The sequence below is a fragment of the Meles meles genome, chromosome 12 (assembly GCF_922984935.1).
Source record: "Meles meles chromosome 12, mMelMel3.1 paternal haplotype, whole genome shotgun sequence".
NCBI lineage: Eukaryota > Metazoa > Chordata > Mammalia > Carnivora > Mustelidae > Meles > Meles meles.
In genome coordinates this window covers 94,265,587-94,283,537 of record NC_060077.1, presented here as the reverse complement: position 1 = coordinate 94,283,537, position 17,951 = coordinate 94,265,587, and the positions used below count along the sequence as shown (strand labels likewise).

General features: G+C 53.1%; 1 protein-coding gene across 1 annotated transcript; it reads right to left on the bottom strand.

Moving 5' to 3' along the window:
- Positions 1-3,700: 3,700 nt before the first annotated feature.
- On the bottom strand, positions 3,701-16,452 carry GALR1 (galanin receptor 1). The gene is made up of 3 exons (XM_046025745.1): positions 15,320-16,452; positions 10,851-10,916; positions 3,701-4,198 (listed from the first exon to the last, which is right to left on the bottom strand). The coding sequence occupies exons 1-3, from the start codon at positions 15,983-15,985 to the stop codon at positions 3,881-3,883; spliced, it is 1,050 nt and encodes a 349-aa protein (XP_045881701.1). The 5' UTR covers positions 15,986-16,452; the 3' UTR covers positions 3,701-3,880.
- Positions 16,453-17,951: the final 1,499 nt, after the last annotated feature.

The following is a 17,951-nucleotide window of genomic DNA, read 5'->3' as shown; positions in this document are numbered from 1 at the left end:
GTGCCCAGAGCTGGCAGTGAGCAGCATCCAGCATTCGGAGAAGCGATTGCCCAGGGCCTGCCGCTGTTTCTAAAGCTCTTGCCAAATCAAAGCGATTTGCCGGCCTCCGAATCCCAGAAGGGCGGCCACGTTAAAGAGCTGTGAGCGAACCTGCCCCGCTAGAACAGTAAACGAAGCCTCCTGGGTGATGTGCCGCAGGGCGCCGCCCGCCCGCCTCGGACACAGCCCGCATCGGAGAGGTCCGTGTGCGAACTTGTTCCTCAGGCTCACGTTCTCCACTTGTGAAGGAGAACAACCTAGAAACTTTATAAAATCAGGCATATTGCATCCTGTAATTGTTTCTTCCCAAGACAGTCGGTAACCATCAGCGTTTTGGGTCACTTACTCTTGCTCTCTATGGCTTTTTGACATAAACGAGTCATTAACATCCACTTGACCAATAACCTGATACACAACATTTCTTCGTGGTCAAGAAGAACGTGACTGCCTTATCTAGAAAGCCACTCACAAATCTAAAACCTGGGAGACATCTGCGGTCAATGTAGATCAGATTTATACATTTTAGATGACAAGTTTCCAGAGGAAGTAGCCACCTTGATGTATTTACACAAATTACATGATTGTGTGGTTTAAGGACATGCTTTTAAGAAGTCCCTTTAAGCAAGAATATGGTGAAGCCATCCGTCACCATATTTAATGCAAGGTGGGCTCAGCAGGAGCGTTTGGGGACTCGCCAGCATCGGGGCATCTGTGGAAGGAGACGGACGCCCAGCTAGGCTCCTCTCCCCGCTCCCGAGAAGCCTGAGCGCGGCTTTCAGCTAACACTTGGGAACTACGAACCGCGCTGTCTCCACGCGTCCGAGGCGCTGGGTCAGTACCGTCACCTGCCAGACCCCAGGTGACAGTTGACTCACAAGCAGCTCGTAGCCCGAGGGGTTGGTGCGGCTCAGCAACCGCCTCCCTCTTCACCGTCACTCGTGTAACGGAGACCAGGGAGGGATTCCACGCCGTCGCCATCACAGTGAGAAACTCGGGACGCGCGCACGGGCGGAGAGCAGCACAAGACGGCGTGGACGGAGGAAGAGCAGGAGAGGACTGTTTTGCGCTCAGTGTGAGCATAGAACAATGGCATTAAAAGCAAAAACATGCGCCTAAAATATTCAGAGAGCGTCCTCTGAGCAACGTGCCTGGTCAGAGCGGCAGAGAGCATCTGCCAACGAGACCTCCTGGGGAGGCAGGACGGGAAAGACTTTCCAGCCACGGCGCTGTTCTCAGTAGGAGAGCGACACCGGGCACGTACGTCAGAAGTGCCAGCAATTGGGCTAATTAACATTCCAGAGCCAGTCTCCAAATGGGAAAGCAAATGCCCAGAAAAATAACCACCACCTTGGGATGCTGAGACGCCAAATCTAAGGGAGAAAACATCAATTTTCTTTGAAGTCGCCCGAAAAACCTGGTTTTCGAGCAGCCCGACTTCAAAGGCAAAGACGGTATTTCCCCTGGAGTCCGGCTGTTGCAAGAGAAAGTGTGTCCGTGGGGACGTCTTTCTTTAGGGAAGGAAGCAACGGCCTTTCTGAACTGGTCACATCCATGATATGTCAGAAGAAAAACCCCCGGAAGGAGCCCCTCGGACACTTCTCAGGGTGACCGCAGTCCGTTACCGTCGTCCGTTACCGTCCTTCTGGAGCTCCCCAGGCGGACAGCTTGACGGAGCGGCAGATCTTTGCAGGGTGTACGTGATCACCAGCATCAAAATTTGTCACACCGCGACCACTGGTGTTCTGAAGACGACGAAGGACGACGGCAGGAGAAACGCCCGCTCCGACTACGAAAGGAAAGGATTTGCATCTCCACTCGGCACCTGTGAGGTTTCCCAGGGACCAGCGATGATGCCAGGGATGCGTCTCGCTTCTGTCCTGCCAACAGCACATGGGAAGGACCAAAAGAATCAGTTGGGTCAGTAAATACGTCACGGGGCAGCAAGACGTCCACAAGCTGCTTGCAAAACACAGCATCAGGCCCTGTATTCTTTCAGCACTTCCAGGTCGGTGTGGAGGAATCGGAGGAGGAAAGCCGAGGAACGGCCGTGGTGCGGGAAGTCTTGGCCAACCGTGCACGGTCAAAGGCAGCCAGGACCTCTGGCTCCTCTCCGTGCGGCTGTGTGAGTGGACACACAACCTGTTCGGGGTTTGCAACGGCAGCTTCAAGCTCCACAAAGCACATGAGGTATCTCCGGCAGGACACAATGTTTCTGCTGCTGTAATTAATAAAGTGCACACAATGGTCCACACGCCAAGGACTTAAGCTGTTCTTTAAAACACTCTCTCTCACACACACACACACACACATAAATGCTTTCCCAGCCGCTAAACACGGGCGCTCGTGGTTGCCCGTCCTGTCAAAGAACTTTCCCTCTTCTGGCCAGAGAGTCCGTTGTCCCATTGCAGATGTAAAACTGTTCGCTGGAGGAATACGATTAGTGACGATCAAGTCACAAGCTGAAGAAGTTAACACGCAAACATGTATATCGAGTTTTTTTCCTCAAATATGATATTTCATATGGAATCTTGATTTTACACAGGTGTACATTATACTAACTCTTTAAAAAAAAAAAGTCTTGTTGTTTTTGTATTGTCCTCGAACATGTCAAAGTCCTGCCGTCTGAAAACTACTCCTTAAGGTGGGATAATTTAATCTTTTCATCCCAGTTTTTCATTGTAAACATGAACAAATATGAAATTGTCATGAAAACTATTGGAAATTCAGCGAGTGATCATTTTAACCTCAAATTAACATTTCCAGAGAGGACAATACTGGGGGTAAATGTGCATTTAACATTACGAAGAATTTAATGAGAAAAGCATCTGTTTGTACAGCATGTGTCCCTGAAATGTTACCTGAATCAAGGTCAAGTATGCTCTCCGAGCGTGGCATGAACCTGCTGCCCGCAGCTTACCGAATCTTGACTTCTCTCTGGCCCCAGAGAAATTATCTACACCACATCCTCACCGACTTATTTTTTATCTCTCTTTGATTCAGTTCCATTCAACAAGATCCCGGCAAGATTTATGAAACTGCAATGACCAATTTCCTTTTCAAATCTCACCTGAAGCTTCCACTCTTAGAATACTTGCATTTGGCATTTTTCCCTGATTTTTCTTTTTTTGTTAACTCTACAAAGTGTACATCACAAGACAGATTTAAGGACGGCGCCCACAGCTGTCACCCCGAGTCACGGGCACAGCCCTGCTGGCCTCCGGGGAGAGTTAACGGACCTCACGATCACACGCGGTTGCAGCTGGGCCCCAGAAACCCTGCTCCCTGTTTAGAGGTGGGAACAAACACAGCGGGAGCAAAGAAACTCAGCAAAGTCTTGCTTCCATTTAAGAGACGTGTCTCTGTGCAAACGGCCACAAAAATTAAATTCAGGTAACCCTTCCATCATGTGTCCGTGATCCTATCTTAAAACCCATCACTTGGGACATTACTTCTTTTCTTAAAATTGAAGAACAAACACATACATGTTTTTTTCTAAATAAATTTGGTTCAAAATGCAGACTGTCCATATTCCCGACCGTATTTATCGGTCCTGATCCTTCATCCTGTGAAGACTTGAACGTGTCTAGGGAACTCTGTTGAACTTTCGTTTCTGTAGAGGCATAAAACTAGTTGGCATTTTGTTTTGATTTTGAAATAAAATTTAGAAGTAATCTTTACTAGACCTAGAGATTTCCTAAATGGACCAAAGCACTTTTTTTTAAACCAAGTGGAATCGCATTACAATGAATGGGTCGTTGTGAGCATCAGAAGTTGCCCCCTTGCTCGCCCGTCGCCGTGCGGTGACGTGCACGGAAAGCCCCCGAGCGTGTACCAGCACCCCTCACACGTGAGTGCAGTTGGTGGACGGCGGGGTGTCTACCCGACTCCTGTTCTCTTTACCGTCATGAAGAGGCGAGGTGCTGCGAACGTGGCACTTGAACACCTGCTTGTAGGCCTTCCTGAAATTCTCAGACAGAAAAGCGTATATGATGGGGTTCACCGAGGAATTGCTGTAGGCCAGGCAGTGGGCGGCGATTCTGAAGAGGAAGGAGGCGGGGGTCAGTGGGAAAACCCCAAACTCAGCCCAGAGATTGATGACGTGGTGCGGCAGCCAGGATATCCCGAAAACCACGACCACCACCAGAACGGTCTGCGCCGTCTAGAGGAAGAAGAGGGAGACAAAGCACATGCGTCAGTTACGGCAGGAGAAGGACCCAGAGCTCCCGACGCCTCTGAGAAAGACCATTTTCCTGTGCTGCCCTGGAGTCAGACGCGGAGCGCTTTCCACGCTGGCCGTGACTTCGCACCACGGTTTTGTTCAGGACTTGTCCAGGACCTCTGCGGGAAGGACTTCGTCACGTATGTGAGACACGCGTGGATTGCCGGAAGGGTATGCTGGGTCGTGGGACTCCAACTGTGCAGAGATTGAACCCTGTGACTTTTAGACCCACAAAGCCCCGAGCAGGGCACACGCTGACACAATGTCACCGAGACGCAGCTCGGGTGAGCACTCGAACCCTCTCTGAATGGTGATTTCGACAGACCGTGTATTTCTTTATCTCTCTTCGTCCTATCGAGTGGAAATCCCCAGCATACTGATGCCTTCCACAGACACATCTTAGTTTCCATCTAGGGGTCAACTAGCCCCGTTTTTTGGCTTGCATATGACCCTTCCCTCGCTGCCCATAAATCAGAAAACAGCTGTAGACAGAGGCAGGACCCACGTGTTTCCTCTGAGATCTGGGCCACGCAGGGGATGGAAGAAAAGCGCACCTGATGACGGCCGTCAACACAGGAGAGCCTCCAGCTTCCCCTCTTTCCCCCTGCTGCCCGCTTCGTGTGTGCTCCTTACCTCCTCGCTGTGCTGGGTGGAGCCTCAGCACCACCTGTCCTGTCTTTCACGGCAGCCCATTCAGTCCATGTTTGAAAGGCAACAACGACATAGTAATGCTGTCATTGGCTGAAAACCCTCTATCTATGGCTTCAAATGAAAAGGGGGTCTCTTAATATTTCTCACACTAAAATACAACACAATCATCTGGCTCCTTCCTTAAAAGTTCGCCCCTCCTGCAACAGGGTGGCTCAGGAGCCAAGCAGGGTCCCGCCTGCTAATGGTCACAGGGACACCAGGAGAGTCACGGGCAACTGGGAATGTCACTGCCTGACGGCTGGCCGTGTGCAGGAAGCAGACGCCGTCAGGATCCCAGGTCTGGGATAAGAACGCTGAGATTTAGAATGGTCAAGACAGGTGCTTGGTGTTCCAGAGCCCAATGCCAGGTTAGAGCGGGAAGCCCGGTCACGTGACCCCAAACCCATGTTCTACCACTCAGACAGGGAGAGAATCGCCTGCCGCCTCCCTCTCTGCGGCTGGGAAAGCAGAGCCTCAGGGCACGGGAGCAGACAGTCCAAGCCGCCGAGGACAGTGGCCTCCGGCCTTCCAAGGATCCACGCACAGATGTGTCCCCGCCCCTGCCTTTGGCTGCTCCAGCCCCCAGGTCACCACCAGCAGGGAAGGGGATCCGGAGGACATGAGAGACACAGGCTCTCAGCCCCTGGCTTGACGGTTAGAATCTTCCCTTTCAGCCTGAGCCCCAGTTGCTTGAATGTGTGGAATGGAAACACGGACGTCTGGAGCACCGGTCACCAGCACCGACCCCAGACAGGCGAGGGTAAGGACGCACCCCTCCCTGACCTCCCCGCCAGAGCCTCCCCGTGTGCACAGAGCGAAAGGCGACCAGCCAGAATGGACGGATAAGGGGAAGGAGCGCTGGGAGGACAGGCGGAGACAGAAGGAAGGTGTAAGAGTGCGGGGACGCTCCTTCTCACGTTCTCACATGAAGCAAGGGGAGGACGCAGGAGGAGGCTCCATCCTGGGACATCCCTGTCACACCACAAATGAACATGCTGCCCCGCGCCCTGACCTGCTGCCCCTCCAGCGCCCCGCCACAGAGGCCAGAGCCCCCAGGAGGGCAGCTGCAAGCCGCCCATGCCCACAGGACCCTTGCCAGCAGCAAACCCACGCAACACACGTCCGTTAGAGACACGGGCTGGAGGACAGGCCCTCTGTGACCAGGTGGAGGCCGAGATGCTGGAGGAGGGTGGGATTTCAGGGCAGGCGCGTCAGGAGGGGCAAGACTGCTCATCCTCTCAAGGATGAAGCCTGCTGGCCGTAATCTGGCTGTGCATCCTTAGGGAAGTGGCCTCACCTCCCTGGGCCTCGACATGCTGCCCCAAGGAAAGGGTTCTCACTGCGCCTTGTCCGTTCGAACACTTCAAACCACTGGGGTGAAATCTGGCAGCAGGTTTGCGTAGGAGAGCAGGATTACGTATTAAAGCCGCTCTGTTGCAGGACACGCAAAGCAAACAAGAAATTTGCTCCCATACATTAGCGGATCGTCAGCTATCAGTGCACGTAGCCATTAGCGTATGAGAGATTCCATTCCCAGATGATTTAATCAAAAACCATCGAGACATAATTACACCTATAAATAGAACAGAACACATCGTCTTCTCTTTCTAAGACAACGAGGACATCTCTCTCCTTCACCAAATGAACACCCTCTGCGTATCCCGTTTCCCTGCTTCGTTCAGGACGTTTCTACCAAGGTCCAAGCTCAGGACAGAAGCAGACCCGGCGGCTTATTGATCAGATCGCAACAGGTCATAGTCAGTAGGACAGAGGCAATGCGCGCGGGTATGGCATATTTTATGTGTACGTGTGTTCACAGTTCCTTCCAAAGTCACCTTTTAATTTCTGGTGATTCCCTCCATCTTCTCAGAACCATGAACAAGGCTGCTCTCTTGGTCTCCCGCAGCACTGAGTCCGAGAGGATTACAATTTACAACAGGTGTCAGGCAAGAAGACTTACTGGGCACGAACACAAACTCTACCCACTATTTAAGGTCGTTCGCAGAAGGAGAGAGAACGCTCGCCCACAGCGACTGCTCTCAGACACGCACCCGCACAGACGTCCCGTGTTCTCCTGCCCGCGGAGCCCCTCCCCCCAGAGCTGACGCCGTCTCAGCTGCCATCCACACGGCGCCCCGCACTTGGGCCAGGCCCCGGTCCCGTGGCCTTGGGCCGACTCCAGGCAGCCCCGGCGACAGTTGGGCTACGGCGTCCGGGTGTCATTGGAGACAGGAGCTCGTCTTCTTCTGTCTCCCTCGTGCAGGTGCCTGCAGACCCCGGCCCAGCCGAGGCGATGTGGCTGCGGGAAAGGGGCCCACACGGCCGAACAGCGGCGTCCATCACTACCCGTGGCGTCCAGCTCTGAGCCCGGGCAACAATGGCAGCTCCGCTCAGAGTAACACACCAGTGTCAGACCCGAGACTCACAGACCTCAAGTGCCCATCATCCCCCGACACTGCCTGTGAAAACTCAAGCCTCTGGGCCTCCCCACCCACGGTGCGGTCGGTCGGTCAGGCCACCAGACACCTCCCCAGGAGGAATTTTCCAGGAACCCGCCTTTCCCCAAGGCTCAGTGGTGTTTGAAGAACCACTGGTGAAGTCCGGAAAAGCCACAACAAAAGCACATTATCTTTCCCATCTCAGATGAAAGGCAACCGTGTCCTCCCTCTGAGGGCCCCTGAGGCTGAACCTTGCTTCTTCCTCAGAAGGACTGGGGGAAGCTCCCTGTTCTCTTTCTGCTTGCAACTTCTGCCTGCTCCCCTCTGTGGAGAGTGAGGCTGGTTGTTTTTAATTTCTTACGCGATTTCATTTCTTGGAGATTCACCGCCTTAATCAGAGATGGGGTCCTACCCAGGGCCTCTGCGCCTTGCCTCGTTTCTCCAGGAGCAGATCGAATCCCAACACTCACTTTTGAGACAGAAAAGGCATCCCTTAAAGTTATACACGAAAGACTCTATGCTAACGTGTTATCCTGGAGACTGGGTCCTTCATAACCTTGTTTTTTTGGGTTTTTGTTTGGTTTTGTTTTTTTGTTTTCTGCTTTTTTTCTCTCTTTCTACCGACAGTATCTAAAAATATTACTCCCTGTTCCTCCCGTGAGAAATGCGCCGTCAAAGCCGTCTGAGGCGTCCGTTCCTTCCTCGCAGAATCTCACTGACGCTGTGTCTAGGAGCCTCGCGGGGAAGGACGCAGTGGCCGAGAGAAGAGAACGAGGAAAACGTTTCCTAAACGTATAAACGACGACCACAGGTTGCGGAGTTCCTTCGGGGGGTGGGGGCAGGTGCTGGAAGTCCCCCTGTGACAGTGTCCCCGAGCCTCCAGTCTCCCCTGGGAGCTGCCCGTCCGCACCGCCCGCCCGGCCTGCGGCCTCCCGGGGAGGCCCTCGGAGTCCCGCGTCCGCGTCCGCGCGGCCTCGTGCGGCGGAGCCTTCCAGCAGCCGCGGGCTCCGCGCCGCTGCTCACTGCGGGGCCTCGTTCCTCGCGGACGGAGGGACCTCGCTCTCCGCCCCACGACCGACCGCCGCACGCGGAGCCCTTGCGAGGCCGGAGGCAGCGGGAGGACCGGGTTCTACCCCTCGCCCCGCCCCGGAGAAGCAGGTCCGCAAACCGGTGCGCCCGAGCTGAGGGAACCGGAGCGCCTGTGCCGGGCAGGCCCCTGCCCCTGCGCTAGGACCCGCGGGAGCATCCGTCTCCGGGCGTCTCCCGCAGGCCTCTCCCCGCACTTTGCCCTCTTCCTACCCGCCCCTGCAGGCCGCTACCCGCTGCGCAGACCCGCAGGCGCACCTCCGCGGCCCCACACCTTATTTGCTCTCTACAAACAAGGAGGCAATTAAAAGGATCAAAGAGACCCGACATCTGTTCAGGGGCTGTTGAGGGTCAGAGGCTCTGGGAAGGGATGAAAGTCTCCTTCCCGCCTCCAGACACCGCACCTCCTGGGACAGGAATTGCATCCGCCGAGCGCATACGGTAGGCACGCATGTGTGTAAACATAAAAACACGTACGTAGCTTGTGTTACCGACCACGTGTGTGGCGGACGCTGCCCTATAATCGCATGTTTACATGCGCATACACACATTTTATGTACGCACAGAAAATACGCACAACAGGCGCACACGCGTATCGAACCTACAGTACACACAAGCGTAATCACACGCGTATGTACATAATCCCCATACACACACGTATCTGCAAAACTGAACACAGAAACTGTTCCACTAATCCGTAGAGATTTTCTCTGTGACGCACAAGCTTCTCTAACTATTTCCTACACCATCTACTTTCATGCTTTCCATCGCCTGGTTCTTCGCGGGGATTTCCACGTTTCTCAGCAGCACTTCCCAAATACGGGGACCGGCAGTAGCCGCAGCCCACAGACAAGGGGCGGCCCGTGCGAAGGAGGGTCTGATTGCCGCACTACTAAGCCCGCGGCATGACCCAGTGGCATCCCTTGGCAGGAGTTCGGCAGGCCAGGTCCTCCCACAGAGGCTCCCTGGCCTCCCCTGGGCCCCGCTGGGCCGTGCCCCGGCAGAGCTGCTGCGGAGGACGCCACCCCCTTCCAGTCCCGCGGGTCGGCTCCGTCCCCCAGAGGCCAGGGGCTCTATAAATAACTATCCCAGGGGAAACGACAAACAATTCTTAATTGTTTGTAATGAATCATCTTGGAGACGCAGGGCTCAGAGGACAGACTAAAACAATGGAAATAGTCCAGCACAACAACATCCCTGAAGACAGACGGAAAGGACCGGCGTTAGCCATGACTCCATTCATACAAGCGAAACTCTGTCAACATCAAATAAAACCTCCCTGACCGTGGAGACCGAAGGGCGGGTCAGTGGGTGAAAGAGGGAAGGGAGGCTGCTGGTGTAGGCTGCAGTCTCTGCTGGTGGGCGGTTAGCCTAAACACTCCCCGATGGATCTGGAAGGCGGGCTCCGTGGCTGCCCTCTCCGCGGTTCCTACCCCTGCTTCTCCCCGAGTCTGGGAGCAGCATGTTTGCACCACACAGTAAACAGGGCAAGTCAGGAAGAGCGGTGCTCTAAGTAGAATTCTTAAAAATAAGTATGATTAAACTATTATTTCTGCCAATTATGCGCCCTTGATCATCATCCATATTTGGAAGGACAAACAAGGAGCCTTGCGATGTTATGACCACTACTTGTGGGCAAAATGCCTGGCGATAATCTCCTCCCTGAGCATCTTGTCCGATACTCTCCTTCTACTTTGTAACATCAGAGATTCTACAGATACTGTGTACGAGTTAGATTCATCCTGACTTGTGACGTCGTTTTCTCTCAGCATGGGAGCTGTAATAAATACCAGGATGTTAGATGCTTTACTATGACTCAGGAGAAGCTTATTCACATCAGGATTCAGAGGATGAGAAAGCCAGAAGTGGGTAGAAGTCCCCTTGGGGCCCCTCCCCCATCTCCCTTGAGAACGAGTGTCAGCATCAGCCCAGAACCAAGAGAGGGCAACGCGTCTGAACTTGGGTCTTAGGAAAAGAGATTAAAGTAACATTCTCTGAGAAGACAGGAAGCCAGAGCCTCCTGGAATCACGTCACTGACCGCAAATACACCATAAAATGGCTTGGGGCAAATTATGGATGCCAGCAACTCTACCCTCTGTCCCAATCAACCCAGAACACAGCTCCTAAAGCGAATCCAAAGAAACTACCTGTTTCCTCACCTCGCCAAACCTCCCTCTAAGTTTGCGTGCAGCATCTGGCCCCCTGAGGTGCCCTCCCCCGCTGACCTTCTGTCCCTACCCTGTGCCTCGGGGTCGGAGGTTCCTTTCAAACGTCTGTACCAAGGAACCTAAGTGTCACAGGCAGGGGTGGGTGTAAGGACGATTAGGAATGAAAATGAACCGAGCTCTGAAATGTGACATATAGAATACATAGTTACCTTTTTCTTTGATGCTTCCGACTTCTTTGACATGTTCTTCAACTTTTTATGCAAGTGATTCAGGACCTGGAAAACACAGACTAATAAAACCGTTGGCCTCGTGCCCACACTTCCTTGTCTGTTTTGCATTGACAATTCTTGACATTCTGACCTAGTGATCACATTGCTTATAAAATCTTATAAAACCCCTCGAATCGAAACACGCTTAAGGTGCCCAAGTAGCAATGAGTGCCGCCTGCCACCTGCCACCATTTCTCTAAGATTCAGGAGGGTCTAGGGACAGTCTGTGGTCACAGCATCTGTTTGCAGAGAAATACTGGGCTCATGTGGCTCTGGGGTTTTGTCCACAAAGTGCCAAACTGCTCCTATATACGTGTCCTCACTGGTCTATCTTCCACCTCGGTTTCCTCAATATTCTCCATCTCAACAATCACCGGGTCCCTGCTGTATGTCAAGAGTGGTGCCAATCCCAGATACGCGGAATGACCAGAGATCTCCGTCCAGTGCAGCATCCAATGGGCAAAGCAGACAGTGAGCAAAGCAAGATGACGTAATCTGAGAGTTTCCACTGCGGCCAACGCTTACGTCCGCTGTTTCCTTCAGTTTTCCTGTCGTGGCTCCTTACAGCAAATTCCCACCCACCTGCTTCCCTTGAGTTCTTTATTCTAATTCTATCCACTGTGCCATGCATTTGGGCAGCTCACATGTGGGGGACTCAGCCTCTTGGGGGATTTGTAGAGGCTTTAGCAAAGTTTCACAGTTAACCTCCCTGTCCAAGGATCTCCTGAGAGATACTGGCTTCGTTCATCAGGGAAACTTTTTGCCTTTTCTTGCCAGCATCATACTCAGGAGAAGTGATGTGAAACACTCGGGTTATATATAGGAATTCACAACTTAAGCTCGGTCTTACACAACAAAGTCAACCTTGCAGGCTCATACTGGAGTTCATTTTTATATACTCTGTGAGTGAACATCTAAGGAAAAACTAACCTGTGGATGACTGAGGACTTTGGGTCATCCGTAGTTTGCCAAGTGAGGCTCGGAGAGAACTAGAAACCACGTTCCAGACCCTTTCTTGTTTCCTTCCAGCACCTCGGCATGGAAATAATGCAATCAGTTTGGACGTACTGCAGAAGTCTGCTGCATTCAGCTAGACACGGGATTTCTAGAGTCATCAGTGACACCCTAATTAAGAAACTACAGGATTTATCTACCAATGTCATGAGCTCTAAGCTCATTAAGCAGACGTCACTGCCATGTGAATTTCTTGACTCCAAATTCTCAGCCCTATGGAGTCACATCTCACGTCCTGAAGCAGCTTCGCATCACCTCCAGCAAAACAAGCCTTTCACTTGGTGCAGTAACATTTAGGATCCCTTTCAATACGTTGACGATAGATCATGTAACGGTCTGCCAACAGAAACTGGAGCTCCAGGGACTGAATGTAAGAGCTTTTGCGGGATCTTGTCTGGAGAAGATGGGCCTAGTGAGTTTCCTTGTTGGCAGCCTTCCCAGCAAGAGACCACAGGAAGACACTGGTCATTAAGGATGAGAGGCAAGAAGAGAGAACAGGGGACGGGCAACAAAACAAAACCAGAAGGGGACACCTAGAGGGGTGGCCAAACAGAAAGTGAAATGTCATCTGCTTCATAATGCTGCCTGAGGGTCTGTTCCCTCCTCCAACAAATTCACTGCATCCGTCTCAGTGGTTTCAAGCCGTCTGTGGAATGTTGTTGAGTGGCCGATGGAGAAAACAGCCTAATAGTTTTCTTCAGTTTGCCTTCAACAGCCCATACTATGAGCACACATCGATATGTCATAATACATATATTGATATACACATTTGATGAGGTCTTCTCCTCAAAGGTAGCATGGTGGGTTGTAATTGCATTTCTTTAAAGGATGGTGACGTCATGATCGTATCACTCTGCGGTTCCATACGCCTAGCAGTGTGCATAGGGGCTTGCATTCAAACCTGACCAAGGTCGCCTTGGGCACCAGATATCTCTGGGGATGTAAGAAAATTTGGCAGGTAAGCACGTGAAGAGTTTAACCCCATGTCAGATGGTAGATGTCCTGAACAAGAATTCCCTCCAAGGGAAGAGAAGGAGGGTTCAGCCCATGCAAAAGGAAACACCACAAGCACACACCAGCCTGGGCATTCAGTGTGTTTCTCAGCGACTGTCAGGCACAAACTGCTCTATACAGTCATAAGGTTTGGGGAGTAGAAGGCAATGCTAGAATGCAATTTCCTTGTCGAGTTAAAAAAACGGGGGGAGTGTATTCTCAGGTGACTTTTCAGCCAGTTGTGATTTTTGTGGTGGTCATCAGTCCTGGGACCCAGAGAAACAGCTAGTCCCAAACCTAACATCGAGGAAGAAGAATCGCTGGCTGGACAGCGTTGCCTTAATGATGGAGGCAACGAGAAGCAGCTAGAAAGTGACACGTAAGCTCTTCTTCAAGCCCTGGAGTGAATCTGCAAATATTAGCTTAAATTTAAAAGAAATTTCCAGTTATGCTTAACAGCAAACTATTTCCATGTAAAAAGTGTCCCAATGAGCATGTATTTGTTGGAATTTTCTAAACTATTTTGAAACTTTGCCCTATGTGTGACTTTCATAACTTCTCAGATGACAAAAATATAGCCTAATTTTTCCTAAAAGTTTGCCCAGTCATTTCCATCGAGAAGATCCAGAAACTTTGGGGAAGGGAAAGAAGAGTATGCTTCAGCTCTGCTTCAGGTGATTATGAATTCACCACCAAATATTCTAAGAACAATTCTAGTCCTGAGCTTCATGCCCCCAAGGTCCTCCCTCAGCTCCCTGGTTTCTGTTTTCCTCTGCCCCATATCATCTATGTAGAGTTACATCTGTTTGAACTACCTTAAAACTCTTCCTGAACCATCTATCAGCTTCATAACATGGGCCAGTTGCTTTGCTCCTCCCAAACCCTTTCCTGGGTGCTACCCCTGACAGGCTTGTGTAGACTGAGTGAGACAGTTGCTCAGGTTGAGCACTGCACTAGTAGAACCACATTTTTTTTCTTTTTCTTTTGCATTTGGAGAAGGTTAAGTGAATACACCAGCCAGTTCCACAAAGAGCTAAGCCACAGCTATCTTCCAAATGCCCCATCTTGTCCTATCTCCTCTGTGTTTCTTTATATATAACCTTTCGATGCTGGCCATTCTTTCAAATATCCAAAACTCTCAGCATTCAAACAGACATAACTCTACATAGATGATATGAGGCAGAGGAAAACAGAAACCAGGGAGCCTAGAGTGAACACTCTTGCTGAGAAAAACACTTTATGAATTGAATGTACGTAAGTATTGTCCCCTGTGATCTCCTTACTAGTGACCCTAGAGTCACTGTTTTCAGGGACAGAATGAGAGGCAGAGAAAGATGAAAATAAAACCCCAAGAAATTCAAAAGTTAGCTACAGAGATATTGTCCTCATGGTGATGATACTCCCAGAATATGCTGGGGGGCTGGGCTTGACCCCCGGGAATTGCTATCACGTGGTTAAATGTATATTCTTACTCAAGCACAAACAAGTGTGTCCAGAAAGCTGAAGACTGATCAGTGTGATAATCTTCAAACCCAGTGTTATTAAATTTGCTGAGCTCTGCCAAGCTATGTGAAGGGAGGTGGGAGGAATTTTCCTGGTAAGGATGGAGAGGTAGCTGGACCAGAGGCATCAGTAAGGGGACTTCTGAGGGGAGTTAGGGACTTAGACGTGAATCACTTCATGTTGTCTATGCAGCCCTTTCACAGAACTGAAACCCGTCCATCCAAAGTTCTCCGGAGACGAAGGTCAAGATATTGTGAAGAAATAGTCTTTTAGCACTGGGGTTTATCAACCTTAAGCCTCCAGTAAAACACAGTTTGAAGCTCTGTTGCCAGGAGAACAGCTTTGCAGCCTGGGAAAGGGACTTGGGAGACCCCTGAGCACCAGAGGGGAGCGCGGGGGAGGAGACACCTGGCTGGAGCTCACCTCCCTTGCTCCTGAGGTTCTGCAGCTGCAGCCCGGTCACGCAGATTGGATCGCGCGGGTCCCGGGTGTGCGTGGCTGTGGCTAAAACTGAGGGACATCCTTCTGCAGGGAGCAGGGAGCGGGTCCCTCAAGGGACAAACTTACAGTCCAGGGCTGTGGTGGCGGGAGGGCAAGGGGAGGCGGGACCTCGGGGAAGTGACCTGCAAACTTTCCCCAGCGGTTCCCAGAGGCCAAGTGACTTTCTCAAGCCCCCTCTCAAACACCATCCACCCTGGCAGGCAGCAGCGTTGAGGGCAAAGGGCAGAGGGGAGGGTTCTCAACCCAAGGTGCCCAGAAGACTGGAGGGGGTGAGGGCAAAGGGGCTCCTAGAGGGGCGCAGCGCCGGAGCTACCCCAGGCCCCTAGCTCCGCCCCCCCGCCGGTGCCCCGCCGCCCGTGCCTCGGCCCCTGCCCCTGCCAGCGACCCCATGTGCCCACCTTAGCATAGCAGAAGCAAATGAGCAGAAGCGGCAGCAGGTAACCGAAGACAAACGTGCACACCACGTAGGCCTTCTTGTGGCCCTGGTTGGGCCACTGCTCCCAGCAGAAGGTCTGGTTGCTGACTTCCCAGTGGAAGAGGCGGTGGTGGTAGGCCACGGGCGAGGCCATCGCGATGGACAGCGCCCAGATGAAGCCCACGCCCAGCAGCGCGTTGCGGGACACCCGCAGGGAGGAGGAGCGCCGAGAGTGCACGATGGCCACGTAGCGGTCCACGGACATCGCGGCCAGGGTGAAGATGCTGACCAGCATGGAGACCGTGAAGAAGTAGTGGATGAACCTGCAGATGAAGGCGCCCAGCACCCAGGTGGGCAGCGCGTACACCGTGGCCTGGAAGGGGATGCAGAAGAGGAGGTAGGCCAGGTCCGCGATGCTCAGGTTGAGGATGAACAGGTTGGTGGTGCTGCGCGGCTTGCCCGGCTTGCTGCGCGCCAGCACGGTGATCACCAGGCTGTTGCCCAGCACGCCGAATGCGAAGATCAGGCCGAACAGCACCAGAGTGATGAAGTTCTCCACGCCGATGCCGAAGAGCAGCCTGGGCTCTGGGGCGGGGGGCTCAGGCCCGCTTGCGTTCCCCTCGCTGAGGTTCCCCGCGGCTAGCTCCATGGTGCGCGGGCGCCCAGGCGCGCTGGCGACTGTGCCTGCTAAGGAAGACTCCCGAGGACGCTGGGGGTCCCCAGCCCAAGCACGCAAAGGGCGAGTTTCCGATCCTGAGGCTCCGGGATGGGTACGCACCCTGCGGCTGAGCCTCCTGCCACCGTCTTTGTGCGGGGCCGTCCGCGAAGAGCCCAGATGCTACCTTCCCAGGAGGGAGTGACAGTGCCCAGTGCCGAGAGCGCGGGGTTCCCTCTGCCCCGGGCGCCGCTGGAAGAGAGACCCGCCAGGGCAGCTGCAGAGGTGGAGGGACCCCTCTGCGCCTTACCGCTCCCTGGTCCCTGCTGGCCGCTTCCCTTGTTCCTGGAGTGGCTTTGGGCTGCACCTGTTGCTCGGACCTCTCCCTTCCCGCGTCGCTCCGGGGCACAGCCGGCGCGCGGCAGCACACCGCACAGCTCCTGGAGAGGGCTGCCCGCGCTTCCAAGCCGGCGGCGCCTGGTCTCCCCTCGCAGTTTTTGCAAGGATTCCAAGTGATCGCTCTCCAGGCGCTTTCCTGAGGGCTGACCGGGGGGTTGCTCCAGAGCCTCTGTGTCGCAGCTGAGACGTAGCAAACAGCCGGCTGAAATCCGCGTCCCTGGGGGCCTCTCCTGTGCCCCCAGAAGTCCCAGCGCAGGCAGAGGCTGCAGGAGTCCTAAAGGGCTGGGTCGCCGCCCACCTCCTGGCTGGAATCAGATGCGCACTAGCCTCTGCAGGGTGCGGACCTGCCTGGGTCCGGCGAAGGCGGCGGCTGCCGGTGCAGCAGGGCTGGGGTGGCCAGCAGAGCGGAGCGCGTTCTAGCGGCGCTGGGCGGGGAGGCTGTGGGGCGCGCAGCCTCCTGGTCAGCCAGCGCCGCTCCTGCTCATCTTTCTCACTTCTGGGGAGACTGTCCCTGAGAGCGCTCCCTGCCCCAGGAATTAAACCCCCTAGAAGTCAGTGATTGGCACTGCAAGCTGGAGTTTAGTAAAATCTCTAACCCGCCCTCACCCTCCCCACCGCTAGGGAGGAAATAAGAAAAAACATGAATGGTCTCTTTGCGTTGTCATATAAACGTCTAAAACATCAGTGTCCTGAGCACACCAGCCAGCTTTCAGTCAGTTTTGCTCTGTGTTTCTTATCTGAGCGACATAAGGAGACGTACGGACACGACATATCTGTGAGATACGCACGTTTACACCACAGCCTGAGAGGAGAGCCGCGAGTCAGCGTGCCCCTGTGTGCAATCTTGCCCCTTCCCAACTAGAGAGCTGAAATGGATTTGTTTGTTTGCAGTGTTGGTATGATGTGTCTCTGTTCACCTCCAAGATGCCAGTATGTTTCCAGCACTCTCCAACGGATGATTGAGGGTCCGTTATGTGCCAGACACGGTCAGGTCACAGCCCTGCGGTGTGACACCAAGATTACTTGGAGAACAGGCCAAGTGCAGGCATAAGGCTGAGCTTTGGAGAGTGGGGGAAGCAGGTGGCGGGGAATCCCCCTCTCATTCGGCCTCACCTGTTCCCTCTGCCTCATTTCCAGGAAGACCCTGAGGCGTTCACTGACCATCCGCCTTACAGCAAGCGCCCGTACTCAGTGTTCCTTCTAGTGTCCGCACACATCTCCCAGAGGACGCAGTTGTGTTTAAGTCACTTATGTAGCAGAATATGTTGCTAAATCAAGAAGCCTCTTACCTTCCCTGGAAGGTGGCTCCAAATCTCGCCCGTCCATTGCTTTTCTCCCCAAGGGGCTCTGGGACCTACACGGTCACAGGACCCTGTGTTGGACAGCTCCGTTACATTGGAAGTCATTTGTAATCAGATTAGGGAAAGGGAGGTTTCTAATTGTTATGAACTCTTTTCAACATGGAACAAATAAAGATGAAATTATATTGAATACCTATGTGCCCACTGTCCAGCCTAGAATAATTAAAAAAAAAAAAAAACCCATCAATAGAGTTGGAACA

Bases quoted from the DNA above. Each gene is read 5' to 3' on its own strand.
- GALR1 (XM_046025745.1), bottom strand. From the start codon at position 15,985: ATGGAGCTAGCCGCGGGGAACCTCAGCGAGGGGAACGCAAGCGGGCCT. The intron at 10,917-15,319 runs GTGGGCACATGG...TGTGTTTTCCAG, and splicing joins TTTGCTTCTGCTATGCTAAG to GTCCTGAATCACTTGCATAA. The intron at 4,199-10,850 runs GTAACTATGTAT...TTCTTCCTCTAG, and splicing joins CGGAAGCATCAAAGAAAAAG to ACGGCGCAGACCGTTCTGGT.